The 14,247-nt window shown below is 40.3% G+C and overlaps 1 protein-coding gene across 8 annotated transcripts in view; it reads left to right on the forward strand.

The window, feature by feature from the left end:
- RUNX1T1 (RUNX1 partner transcriptional co-repressor 1) overlaps positions 1-14,247 on the forward strand; it is a 151,160-nt gene that overhangs the window by 84,654 nt on the left and 52,259 nt on the right. For all 8 annotated transcript variants that reach the window (XM_083517312.1, XM_083517310.1, XM_083517306.1 and 5 more), the window contains 3 exons: positions 6,810-6,947; positions 9,455-9,696; positions 10,844-10,933. In XM_083517312.1, coding sequence (XP_083373438.1) covers positions 6,833-6,947; positions 9,455-9,696; positions 10,844-10,933 — 447 coding nt within the window. In that variant the 5' untranslated portion in view covers positions 6,810-6,832. The remainder of the gene's footprint in view (positions 1-6,809; positions 6,948-9,454; positions 9,697-10,843; positions 10,934-14,247) is intronic.

Below are 14,247 nucleotides of genomic sequence, written 5' to 3' on the forward strand. Positions count from 1 at the left end.
GTTGTTAGTTCCTTTGGACTACATTCCAAAGGAAACAAGATGGCAGGAAAACCAAAATGAATACATTCAGCAAGCTTTAGAAGTACTCTACTGATTTTTCCCTGGGTTACCAGAAGAACACTACTCATAAACAATGAAGAATATTTTTAAAGAATCTTTTATGCCTGGACATACATCTGGAACTCTTTATGCTAGCTAACAGTAAAGTAAATGCCACTGCTTATTATATCCTACGTTTTTTATTTTAAAAAGGAAATTGAAAACACACCACTTGCAGAACTGCTTGACATTGAATTGGCCATTGAAAAGGCATCACTTGCATATTTACATATTCCATATTTTGTTCCCTGCAACAGCCTTTCTTGATGCACTCAAATTGGATGCTTTCCATGTAAGCTGAAATTTTATCATATATGAAAGGCCATCTTGTTTTAAAAATGGATTAAACCATTAAGCTACAGGAAGTGAACTAAATGCTTCTGACTATAAAAGCCTTTCTCCACACCGCTTTCCTCTGTCATGGACATGTTTTTCTTAGTGGTCGTTCTCTGTCTCCATATTTATTTTTTATAAGGTTGGAAACACTTGCTGTACATATCACAGTTCACCTAAAAGTTAACTACAGAGTTAAAAATAATTCCCATAATAAGAACCGAATGTATGACAAAGAACAGCTCAGTGTCAGAAACCAAAACAATCCACAGAAGAAACGTCATAATTTAAAGTTGGTTTTACAGCATTCTTTAATTTAGAGTGGGGCAAAATGCTTCTGTGATTAAATCACAGCTTTAGCTCTTTGCCGCTAAAAGAGAATCAAGAATGTATATTTCATTTTTAAAATATAATGCAAAACAAATGGAGGAGATGTTTGCAGGCTTGAAACATATTTTACGAATTTATCTTAAGACTCTCCTGTTACCAGAAGGTTACATGTGCATAGGCTGAGTTGGGCCTGTTATTTCACCATCTACCCTCATCATGAATTGATTGCGGAGAACGGAGGAGAATGAGTTCCAGGCAGCCCTTTTTCCTCCTTGAATTTTGAGAAGCTGTTGGGTTTAAACCCCGTTTGAAGAGGTTCAGGTTTTTCTCAGTCTTAAAATGCAGCACACATTACTCTAAAGGTCATAAAGCCAAAAAGAACTTGTGCAAAAAGGCGATACACTGTGGTTGAACTCTGGGTTGGGAGGGCTAAGGTTTTTGTGCCACGTGCTTAAGATTTGCTGAAGCCTATTACCTGAAACCTGTGTCTCCACTGTGGAAGGATGTGTGGATCCACAATTGACTTCCACAGTCACTTATGGACTCACTGTTAAGGTTGTTTTCGTGGAAGACAATCTTACTCAGCTATGAGTGATCACCAGAGAAGAAGAAGAAGAGATGATTGCAGGGAGTAGACCTTGGTATTGGTTGACATTTTGGACTCTGCTTTAATCCAGGTCAGACCACTGCAGTAGCCTAGCACAGCATGCTTACTGACATAATTTAAGTCCCAGTGTTCAGTTTACGTATCCACCCTGAGGCCATGCCTCAGATATTGTTCCAGGTTCTTGTGGCTGGAGCCCTGGATGGCAATGTCTGTGAGAAGGAAGGACACAGCCAATTCATAGATCATTGATCATGGAACCATGTTTGTGGACATAAAGAAGAAATCTACACATGCCTTACACATCTGTAGCTTCTCTAGCCTTCTTTACTCTTCTACTTTCTCTGTTTTCAGTCCGTTCAGAACTCTAATTATACAGTGGTACCTCAGGTTACAGAAGCTTCAGGTTACAGACACTTCAGGTTACAGACTCCACTAACTCAGAAATAGTACCTCGGGTTAAGAACTTTGTTTCAGGATGAGAACAGAAATCGCTCGGCGGCAACGGGAGGCCCCACTAAAGTGGTGCTTCAGGTTAAGAACAGTTTCAGGCTAAGAATGGACCTCCAGAGTGAATTAAGTTCTTAACCCGAGGTACCACTGTAGTTTTCACACTTGTATCCTGAAATTTGGTTCTTGACAAGTGATATTCCTCTCACCCAAGGCTTGTTACAAAATGAAATCATGGTTCAGGGAGACTTTTTGAATGACATAACATTTCCCAGTGTTTCTGTGGTTGTTGGCATTATACTTGAGGTTTCTATTGCTGAGATACTGCAGATCTAGTTTTCTGTCCTAGTGCAGTGCATGTAGGAATGGCGAACAATGCAGCTTTTGAAAATTGTGTTAAAATCCAATTCGCAGAACCAAGAGTGAAGGTTTTCTTTGTTGGCGTCAGTGCTGGTCATTAACTCAGTTCTGCAAGTTTCAAACACTGGAAAGAAATCAGTGGCACAAAAACGATTGTTGGTACCTGTCAGAGCTGCTTCCAGATCCTAGCTCACAGAGGATCACGCTAGCCAGCGGTCACTTGTAAAAGTCTTTTATTGAGTTACAGTTTCCATTCTCAAGCTGCTGTGCGCAACTCTACGTCTTAAGGGTTAGACCGGCGAAGCTCCGTCTGAGTCTCCGCCCCCTGTACACCAACTTCTGACGCTGACCCCCCGGACCCTCCTGTCTCCTTGAGCCGGGCTTTAGGACCTGGCTCCCTTTCCGGGCTGCTTACTGCGCCACCTTCCTGTGCATTTGAACTTGGCGCACGCGCCCAACCTTCCACTTTCCATCTGACCATTTCTTCGCTCCCCGATGGAGGTGTGGCCACTCCTGACTCGTGCCCTCCCTCCTGTTGTGAGCTTCCAGCGCTTGATCCCTGGCGCCCTTCCTCTCCCCTGCTCTCTGTTGGTGACGCTGGTCCCGATTTCCAACTGCTCCCCTCTGAGCCCCCTCTGGCCCTTTCTTCCTGGGGTGTCCCCCTAGGCTCCCCCCTTGCCCTGGCCACTGGTGCTCCTTTCTGTGAATCTTCTGATTCACTGGAAAGACTCGGAGATCTCGGGTCGTCGTCATCACTCATCTTTTCTTCTGCCTCCTCCCCCTCGCTCTCTGTTTCCTCCCTTGCCCTTGCCTCTGCTCCTGAACCCCTGACAGTACCTTTATAGGTTTTTAACCACTCTCTGAAGGATTTGTTTCAAGCCACTATGACTTCTGGTGACTCCCAGTTCCAACAAAAACCTAATTCTAAGGAGATATGTAGACATTATTGAAAATACTCTTAATTAATACATAATTGGTAATTAAAAATAACTTTTAAAGGATTATGAGTTTGCAAGAACCAAGTTATTAACACAATGAAAAATGGGATAAATAATATGCAAAATTAGTATAGATCACAGCATCTATTAATGTAACAGAATGTGAACTATTTATGATCTTGACCTTGAAGGCTTCCCAAGGTCCCTTTCTCTCTCTCTTGACCCTGTTCCTTCTCCTGGTGTCAACCCATTTATCAGCTAACTCTAAAATGGGAAGTAAAATGTGATCAAGTGTATGTGTGAAGGAAGGGAGTTGCTGTTTAAGTTATTAAGAGCTGAACTGGGGGATACACTGTTCTTCCTTTTCCTGAGCAACAGACCTTAAGCGGAGTATGGCTCTCTTTCTCTCCTCCATATACTGCTCCCTCTCTGCTCACATCCAGGCTTACACATGTTTCCAGATCTATATACCTGGAATACATTCCCCAACACTTCAGCGTGAGTGTTAGCAGAATGAAAACCAGATGGGCCAGCAGTTGCCAATGTTATCTCCTGGCCAGCTCTGGCAAGTCTCTCTTACTCTCTCCTTTCTTGGCATGGCAGAAATATTTGCCTTTATTTAGGAGAGCCTGTATATCTCTCCATGCCTCTCTTCCTCTGTTGCAACATAAGCTGAATGCTGTTTATTTCCTTGTTGCTGAGGTTGGTGGAGGTGAGTGCGAGAAACAATTAACATTTTCATGCTCATTCCCCTGCTCCTTTGAATTTGTTGTCCTTGCTTGTTAAATATGCGACCGCAGCATAAGCCAAGCGGTTCGTCTTTGTTTGTTCAGTTTACAACACTCATCTTCACCCATGTTTGTAGATGCCGTAACTCTTTGTCCCACAGACTGCAAGTGCTAAATTTCCTATATCTAGATTCATAAGCACTGCTGTTAGGGTATGATAATGAAATTACGGTTCCCATCTTCTGCCCTCCCAATTGCAAGAATCTCTGCCTTAAGAACTCTGAACAATTAGCATGATTGTCTTTGTAGAACATTTTGAATTGAAATTACAGTGGTAATGGGGCAGTTTACTGCAGTTCATTCAACTTCTTAGAATTTACAAATTCTACCAGGATGATGTTATATCATACAAGCCCCAATAGTTTCAGTGAGGCTTGCACAAGAGGACAGGCCCAGAACTGTGCATTGTGTTTCTCACCCATTTGTGTTTCAGAAATCCCAAGGGCTTATTTCTCTCTTTTCCTGCTCCCTCCATTCAAACATGAAATAAGTAGTATTGTTGATCAAACTGAACTGCCTATATTTGCTTAAACCTTCGGTATCTGATCCATTTATTTTTATTGTTAGTTTCCTTATTTAGGTGTTATATATATATATATATATATATATATATATGCAGGTTTTGGTGTCCTCGGGTGTCTTCCCGTGTAAAAGTTGGGGTGTCTAGGCCTAGACACCCCAACTTTTACACGGGAAGACACCCGAGGACACCAAAACCTGCATTCCTGTACCCGTGAAAATCTACGAAAACATATATATATATATATATATATATTCAGTGTTGTAACATTTTACATAAATTTATTTGTATATCATACTGCCAAAAGGATAGCACAGCTGAGGAATGGTAGATACAGATGTTTATTGGAATGTAAATGAGATGAATGTGAAACAGTAAAGAAAAATGACTGTAGAGAAGGCATGGTATAAAGTTTTTGTATCAATAAAAGTTTGTTTTCATAAAAGCTCAAATATATTTGCCTTACTAGTCTGTTTAAAAAAGTTCACCAAACCGCTTGTATGAGTAAATAGCCTGTTAAAGTTTGAGCGCAATATGATAATTTAATTTTCTGTTCTGTTCATGTAGATAACTTTGTTTGACATGTGTTTTGTGACACTTGGCCCTTCTTTTCTACCAAGACGTCAAATGGCACAGGATGATGTGAAAATTTAACACAGGCCCAGAGTAGAAAATCTTTCCCCAAATTGTTCCTCAAATGTGGTGAAGGAATGAAATCGCATCTTTCTCACCCCTTAGACCACAAAACACCCACCAAATCCAACATGCTTAGGCCCATATTAGGTATACGGTTCTCAGATAATATTCAGAATATCAACTGCATTATTTCAGGTTATGTGCACTGGATTTTACAGGCAAACAACTGTGCAAATGTTATGCTGCTGAGTGCCTCATTACATATAGGAATACAAATAAGATTGTCCAATTTGACTTACAATAATCACAAATTGGGACTAGTCCTATTTGATGTTAGGAAAGAATGGTCTTTTCAGAACAATTAACATAGATATATCCCCCAAAGTATCCTTTATATAATTTGTGGAGTTTTTTTGCGGACAGCTAATGGGGAAACAGAGCCAGGAATATTTAACCAAGCAATCAGTAGGCTTACATCCCAGTCCTAAACCTATTAACTTGGAAGTCTGCCACTGGTTTGATGGGACAACATGTGTCTGGGCAAAGGCACGGGATAAAACTGTGAGTTGCATGTAATGTTGTCTTTGCACTAGTGCAGGCTTCCTCAAACTCGGCCCTCCAGATGTTTTGAGACTACAATTCCCATCATCCCTGAGCACTGGTCCTGCTAGCGAGGGATCATGGGAGTTGTAGGCCAACACATCTGGAGGGCCAAGTTTGAGGAAGCCTGCCCTAGTGAGTAGGTGGGAACAGCAAACATCAGGTGATCCACTCTTCATGATTAGAAGTGTTCTGCTAGGACAGAGCCCACCAATGAATACAATCCAAAGTGTATTTTGTTATTTCGCTGCTGGGAGATGTACAATATACAGTGATGCAGGAAAGGGCCTTCTCTCTGGGGGGACCTTACTTGTGCAACAACCTCCCCTTAGAGTTATGCTTGGTGCAAACTCTTGTTTAGACACCAAGTAAAAACTTGTCTGTTTGCCCAAGTATTCATAGGCTGGTAGTTTTACTGCTGAATAAAACTTGCTTTGCAGTTTTTAAGGACTTGTGGTTTTAAATGCTGTAGTTTTTATTTGCTCTTTTGGTTGATAGTTCAGGTCTGAAGAAGGAAGAGTTACAAACATATTGAATAACTAAAAAGAGTTTTGTTTAGCTAAGCCTACCCAGATGTTTAGAAAATCGATGCGACTCTTAATCGGGTTTTAGTCTATTGTTATTTCAACTTTCTGTCTTAAATTATTGTTGTTAATTTTTTCTTAGTGATAGTTTTATTGTTTTATCTTCTTTGTAAAACCCTTTAAGGTTTTTTTTAATACAATTAAGTGATGTATAAATTTTATATAATACATAAACACACACACACACACACATAAATTTGATCATGCATTTCCCCATCTTTCCCATACTTCTTAATGTTATAACAGCATTCAAATGACGTTTCCTTATTCCAGCACCAGCACTTCATGCAAAATGATGCCCGAACTCTGCCAGAAAGGAGAGCAGAAGATGCTATATTATAACCCTGCTATAAATGTGGCTCTCCTTTCTGCGTTCTAGGGCTTAAGTGGTGTCAAAAGCTTACCTTGGTGAAAAATGTTACTCAGTCTTGAAGCAGTTTTAGCATATTTTGAGACACTGAAAAATGCTTTATTTGCTTACCTGGTTTTGTGCTGAAGACTTGGTTCAAATGATTTGCTTCCTGGAGGAGGGGAGGAAAATTAAGCAAAATGTTCTGTGTGTTTTAGATCGCATTGAGAAGCATTCCACAATGCCAGACTCACCTGTGGATGTGAAGACGCAATCCAGGCTGACGCCCCCAACAATGCCACCTCCTCCCACTACCCAAGGAGCCCCAAGAACCAGCTCTTTCACACCCACAACGTGTAATTATACCTTTACTTCCTATATTATTTATGTCAGGATTATTGCTGCATGCAATGATGAAGAAATCTGTCATGCACACGTATAATTAACACATGTATATGAGCAGTAATATATTATACGTATAGAGATATATGAGGCTGAGTCACATTCATAGATTTATGAATACTTTGAAATAGCAAGTGTTGCTTTCTTGCCCCCTGTAGTTAAAGTTCAAGCCTTTTTTCTGTTGGTGAGAATTACAGAGAACTTTGTTCAATAATATTTTATTAATTTTTTGATAGTTGCATGGTATGTGTTTCTTATGAATGAGAAGACAAGTTTGCTCATCCTTTTAAGACCTCTTGTCTTCTTGGCTTATCTAATTGTACACTCTCCCATCCCCCTGCTGAGGAAATCAACCTGTGCATGTTATTTTGGGAGTCTCCTGAAATTGCGACAGGATGGGTTCAGTTCACATAACTAAACTGAACATTCTGAAACACTATGTGAACCAAAATACAGCCATCCCTTGCAATCACTACTCCAAATTTCCCAGTGCAAATAATGCACACAAGGTAAAGTATGCATTAAAATGCATATTTTAAATGAAACAGACACAGAGAGATGTGTTATATTAGGGAAAACCTGCTTCACAAAAATGTGCATGTAGGCAAAAAGTCATACAAAATTTGTATACTAGTGGACGTTTCCACTAAAATGCTGATTAATTTTCATGAGTGCTTTAAAAACATCACAAGCTGATGTAGAGAACTGAATTCAAGATGGAAAAAATTAAAAGCAGGGAGAACGTGAAATTGACAGATTCACCCATCCCATCTCTCACTAACCAACCTTGTCACTTCCAGGTTTAAAAATGGGTTTTCTTATTTTTTTATCATGGGAACCTATTCCTACTGCCATCTAGGGAAGCCAAGAGATGGCTGAATTTCTAATAGAGGTAGCTCCTGCCTCAGCCATCCTAATCTCATGTTCTCCCCATATTTTTTGTCTACCACCCTGTGAAGTCAGGGTTGTTGGGAATTCTGGTTTAAAACATCTGAAGGGTGCAGTGTTGGGAACTTCTGTCCTATAGTCATATGATGACAGTGCTTATCACGTAGCACTTTTTCTCCTATTGTGCCATTCCAGGGGTGACTAACCTTTGCCTTCCCCAAGTGTTGGACTTCAACACCTGTCATCCCCAGCCAGCTTAGCCAATGGCCAGGGATGCTGAGATTTATAGTCCAGGAACATCTGGAGTGCTATAAGTTAACCACCTCTGTGCTAGTCTGTGGCACAGGGTAGTTGCACTGTTTACAGCTATCTGTTTTATCTCTGTTCTTGGAATACTTAGTTAAAAGTAGCACCAGTGTGCTTATATAGATAACGTATTGCACTTCTGCTATCAGACAATACCTGCCCACTTTATCCTATACAAAGAGGTAATCATTTAAACACTGTAAAGTTTTGTTGCCAGAACAGCAGGTAAGGTAGCCTGCACCAGAGCCAGCTGTTCATTCCTAGAGCCATTATCATCACTAGCTCAACTGGGAATTTTTTTTGGCTCAGGGATATATAGAATCAGATAGCTGTTCCCTTAAGGAGCTTGTGATCCAGAAAGCCAGTGCCATTCAAAATCTCAAGAAAGGCAATGTTGCCTTTTCGGCTTTTCTCATGAAAACTTGAGACAGAATGTAAAAAGGGAATGGGTCCAATATTTGAGACGGACTTTATTTGGGGTGTGTGTGTGTGCAGAGTTCTTCTCCTGTCCTTTTCAAACCCACAAGAAGACATACAAACAGTAATTATCCATACCAAAATACAACAACATCAAAAACAAGAAAAAATTCAGCTCAGCCCAACACTAACTCTAAAGTCCTACTAATTTGAAGATTTAAATGTTCATTCCGGAACCACAATGAAAAATTCCGTGTTAAAATATGCAGAAAAAATTAGGTGTTGGGAACCGCCCTGTGACCTTCAGGTGAAGTAGTATACAAATTTAATTAATAAATAAATTTATGCTAGTTGTTTTTTTTTAAAGCTACGGGACAAGTTAGGCAGATGGGAGGTAAGGACCGTAGGTCAATAAAGAAACAATACTTGGATGGCTTTAGAAGAGGATATGGAGGATAAGACTCTGAACTCTGTGCCTCCATGGTCAGGCACAGTATGCTTCTGGACACCTGTTGCTGGGAATCACAGTGGGAGAGACTGTGATTGCACTCAGGTCCTGCTCTCAGGTGGGATCACAGGCATCTGGTTGGCCACTCTGAGAACAGGGGGCTGGACCAGAGAAGCCATTGGTCTGATGCATCAGGCTCTTCTTCTGTACTTAATACCTCTTCTGGACCTAAAATGTTTATGGCAGTTGACCTATGAAATGTTCAGTAGGCAAGAAGCTACTGCCACATCATCAGACGTTTGCATTGAAGCCTGCCTTCAGATATGTTATGTTACAGAAAAGTATTGAGCTGAATAAGTAAATAAAAATATTTCATCTCTTTTCTTTCCCCTCCCTTTTTAGTAACCAATGGCACAAGCCATTCACCAACAGCACTAAACGGGGCTCCTTCTCCACCTAATGGCTTTAGTAATGGCCCATCATCTTCCTCCTCATCGTCCTTGGCTAATCAGCAGTTACCACCAGCTTGCGGAGCTAGACAGCTTAGCAAACTGAAGAGATTTCTCACAACCTTACAGCAGTTTGGCAATGACATTTCACCAGAGATTGGGGAGAGAGTGCGTACCCTCGTGCTAGGACTTGTGGTAAGCAAATAATGACAGCCACTTTAATTTTTATTTGTCTTTCCAGACCTTTACTTGGAAGTTCTCCTATTTATCTATATAGTCGGAAAAGGGATTCGTGTCTAGATACATTTACTCATTTCACTTCCCATCCCAGCCACCTTCCAAGGGAAGTGTTTACAGTCTCAGCTATGGTCTCATCCACACTAGTTTTCCTCAGTGCTTTCTAGGTATAGGCCTGTGCTTCTCTGATCCATGTCTGGGCACTTTTCTTTTGGCTCCATTGCTTTCTCCATGAAAACCCGCTCTTTAACGCTCTTGGCAACCCCCCAGAACTTGCTGTTTGTTCCGATTTAGCATTTACTGGCACAAAATGTGGTGATGATCGCTAGCTTGGATGGCTCTAGAGGAGAATTAGCAATTGTTGTGAAAGGATAGAACCATCAACGGGATATTAATTACAAAAGCAGAACGTGAAACAAAAATGTTACAGTGCAGAATGTTCCTGTTCAGAGAGCCACTCAGCCCCTTTCCAGCATACTCCATTCCCTTCCTCTCTACTCTCACTTTTTCCATTTTCCCCACACATACACCTGGTACCCACTAAGCGTGCTCAGTCCTTCTTGGACTGCTTTTGGGTGTTTTCTCCCCTTAGCAACAATATCCGGAGAGCTGAAGGTTTCCTATCATGGGACTAGATGGATCTTTGGTACGATTCACCAGCTGTTGCCAGTCAGTGTTTGGCTTGGTGTAAGGCAGCTTCCTTTGTGAGCATGCAGAACCTTTGGTCACTTATTCCTTTTTTCAGATGTCTTTTTCCTATTCTGTTCCTTATGTGTGAGGCACAAAACTGATTGTCAGTTAGACATTGTCCTCAAATATCCCGGACCCTGGTATAATCTTAAAACTTGGACAGATAGTGTACAATGGCAGTGGAAAAGGTACGGTGGCAAAGCAGCTGTGCACTGTAACAGATACAGTGTTGATGCTTCCTATATTGTGTAATTGAATGTTGTTTATACAATATGAATGTTATTCAGCAGTAACATACAGCAATTAAGAAAGTTACTGTGTGGAAAGTACTTTAGGCCTAATCTCTGTTGCCAAACATTTCTGTTATTCATCTTATTGAGTCAGATCTTTTTTCTTTTCTTTCCCCATTCAACAGAATTCTACTTTGACAATTGAAGAATTTCATTCCAAACTACAAGAAGCTACTAACTTCCCACTGCGACCTTTTGTCATCCCATTTTTGAAGGTATTGCACAGACCATTGGTCTGGAAACTGTTTTAAACCATATTGTTGCTAGGTCACAGATGTATGTTACAGTTTTGCTTTTTAAGAGCGAGGAAAATGAATCTACCATTTAAGGGCTCCATTTCTTAGTGTAAGCTGGTGAGACTCTGTCAGAGTAACTATTTTATTTTCTTCCACTGCTAACTAGTCATGGAATCTATCAGCTCCCTAATTTATACACGGTATTTTGTACTATTCATTTATAATCCAACACTGACTTCCCTTGGTACATGGTGGAAGATTTGGGAGTTCAGGGGCAGCAGAATTCCTTTTCTGCACAACAAATGTTTCCTGTATCGAAGGGTAGAGAAGTCTTTAGCAAATATAGGATGCGTGGGAGACAAGTTGGGCCAATTTGGTGGGGCTAGGTTTATGCTTTGAGACGTAGACTGCATTCCGATGACAATTTATTCTGCCTTCCTGATGTTTCCTTACCTGCATTTGATGTGATCTTTCACACAGTGGAAAAGCCACTTCTGGAAGTCCTGTGGAATCTAAAGAAAGTTCAGTGCTAATTTAAAGGTTAATTATTTCCCGGGGGGTGGGGGGGCAGAATCCATTTGCAACATGGTTGACAATCACAGTAGTTTTGCCCTGTAATTTCACGTGACAAAATTTGGGGTGGTATCCCAGCATACAGTTCTTTCTTGCTGTCTGAAATTTAGCATGACATGGCGGTATAGCCATCAAAGAGCCAAAGTTCCACAATGCAGCAAGTACTGCAGCGTAAAAGAAATGTTAGAAACCAGGAGAAATTGGGACAGAAGTGCCAGCAATAGCACCAGTAAAACTAACACAATAAACCTCACATGTGATCCTGGTCTCCTCCATGCTGTATTTGTCTTGTATTTGTACTCCCAGTTTTAGCAGGGAAGTTGAGGTTCCCATTGGGTATTTGTATCTGGAAACTTGAATCTGAGTGCTCATCAGGGTTCCGAGGGGATGAGTCATTCTTCTTTTGTTATTAGCCCGGTCAGTTTATTGTTGTTGCAGATTTGTCCCCTCCCCAAATCTGTCCATTTTTGCCACTGTACATTAACCATTTCACACCAAGTTTATAGTTACAGTGGCACAACCATGGTGGGACAGTGGTGTAAATCCACAATGTTGACATATCTTTGGGCTCTGTCAGTACAATTGAACTTTATAGCAATACTATCTTCATCTTTTTAGCCAGGGGAGCCAGCACTGTGCCCTCTGGATTTTTTGGGACTCCTGCTGCCATCAGCCCCATGGCTAATGCTTAGGGATGGCAGGAGTTCTAATCCACAACATCCAGAAGCTGTCTCATTGGCTACCCCTGCTTTGGCCATGTCAAGGATAGGGTTGTACTAAAAAACGATTGTCATTACTGTTGACTCTGGTGTTAGATATCAGTAAGTGGTCTATTTTATCTGTGAGCCTGTCAACTACCCTCCCTTCTCTCCAATATATACCTAAATGGAAGAACACTTCTTTCATCCAAGAAAAGTGGTCAATACAAATGGATATGGATTTGTAAATTACAGTGAGCTCCCTTCACTGGAAGAGACCTTTGGATTGTCATCTATATCCATTAGAGAACTAGTGGAAACCAGAAAACAAATAATGCAGTTCTTCTCCACTACTAAAGTTGGAGTAACCAAAACTTAACAAATTCATTCATCATTCTAGCATCACTTGAACAGGTGAGGCCAGGTTGTCAGTCATTAGAATCTGTAGATAGGAATTCGTTTGAGGAATTCGATTTTGATAAATTCTGTTGCAAACATATGTGCTCTGTAATTCACAATGTTACCCATCGGCTTTCATGCTTCTCAAATCTTCCAATGCAGTTTGTGGCTCAAAAATATATCAAAATTCATTTTTAAATGCTTATTTCAAAATGCATATTTTGAGAGATAAATTATTTAAAAATAGGTTTTAAGTATGAATTTTCATGTGTTTAAAATAATAATAATAATCTCAGATTAATGGAGAAATGAGATAGATTTATGAGTGAACAGTTGTAAAAGTGGCAGATTGTAGATAGACTGAGTTGCCCCTCCCTCCCTGTAGAGCAGTAATTTAGCTTAGTTTAGCTCAATTTAATTAGTTAGGGCTCAATGTAGATGCAATTTTTATCCTCCAAGGAACACACATGGTGGAATACCAGTGAAAAATAGTAAGAATTCTGACCTGCTTTTTTGTCAGAGACAATCCCCATTAAAGAATACCTGATACAATTAGCTGGACCTCTAGATTGCTTAAACAGGTGGTCTGGAATAGCACTTGGTGAAATTCATTCTTTCTTACTTACTTTGGCTGGAATCCTATATCCAGTTTCTTGGGTATAAAGCCCATTTGCTCAGTGGGATTTACATTTTAGTGGACCTTTACAGGATCACACACTTACCTACTTTTGATATTCTTAATTCTTTATAGCTAAAGCTTCAAGTAAGAGTTCTGATGAAATTAGCTCTTGTTTGAATGTCTTTGTTCCCCACACCACCTATTGGTTGAAAAACATGGCACCTGATGAAAGCATTCTTAAATTAAGATTTGGAGTGAAAGAAAATGTGTAGGGTTAAGATAGCATGGTGAAAGCTCCTTAAACGACCCTTTGATTGCTTTGATTGATCCCAAAGCATCCCCCTGCTCACCTGCTAAGGCAGATCTTCCACAAAGATGTGTGGCTTGGAATTCTGTGTTGAGAGGTTGTTTGTTTATTTAAAGCGGTATATCCCACCTTTTCTGGGTAAGTGGGTTCCCAATCTCAAAGCACCTCACATGGCAGCATTTAAAAATAAAACTAAATAAATATAAAATTGAAAGCAAGATGGAGAAAAAGCAAAATGACAAATGCAGAGTTTTCATTCTTCATCTCTCCTTCCTGTTCTAAAAAGCTGTCTGGAAAAGGGCTAGAAGGAAGAGATTGTTACATGCATGGTAACTGCTGAATCAAGGAACACACACTTTAATCTTTGGTTGTATTTCCATGTGTTCTGTTAACCCTAATATTTTGTCTAATATTCTCCTGAAACAATAATGAGTGGGCTTAATACGTACACAATTTCTTCATACCCACACATTACTACTTCTTCTTTTTTACAGTAACTTTTATGAGATTAGTTGTCTTTGCCCAATTCTCTGTTTCCAAGCTACCAGTTGTGGTTTTCTCCTTGGAAAATACCACAGCAACCTCTGCTTCAGATCTTAATTTGGGCCACTGAACCTGTTTTCAACTCTGGATCAACTCTGTAACATCTGAAAAAACGATAAAGATGGGAATTCTCCTGAACGTGTACACAGAGTTG

The sequence above is a fragment of the Podarcis liolepis genome (assembly GCF_965112155.1).
Source record: "Podarcis liolepis genome assembly, chromosome: 8".
Lineage (NCBI taxonomy): Eukaryota > Metazoa > Chordata > Lepidosauria > Squamata > Lacertidae > Podarcis > Podarcis liolepis.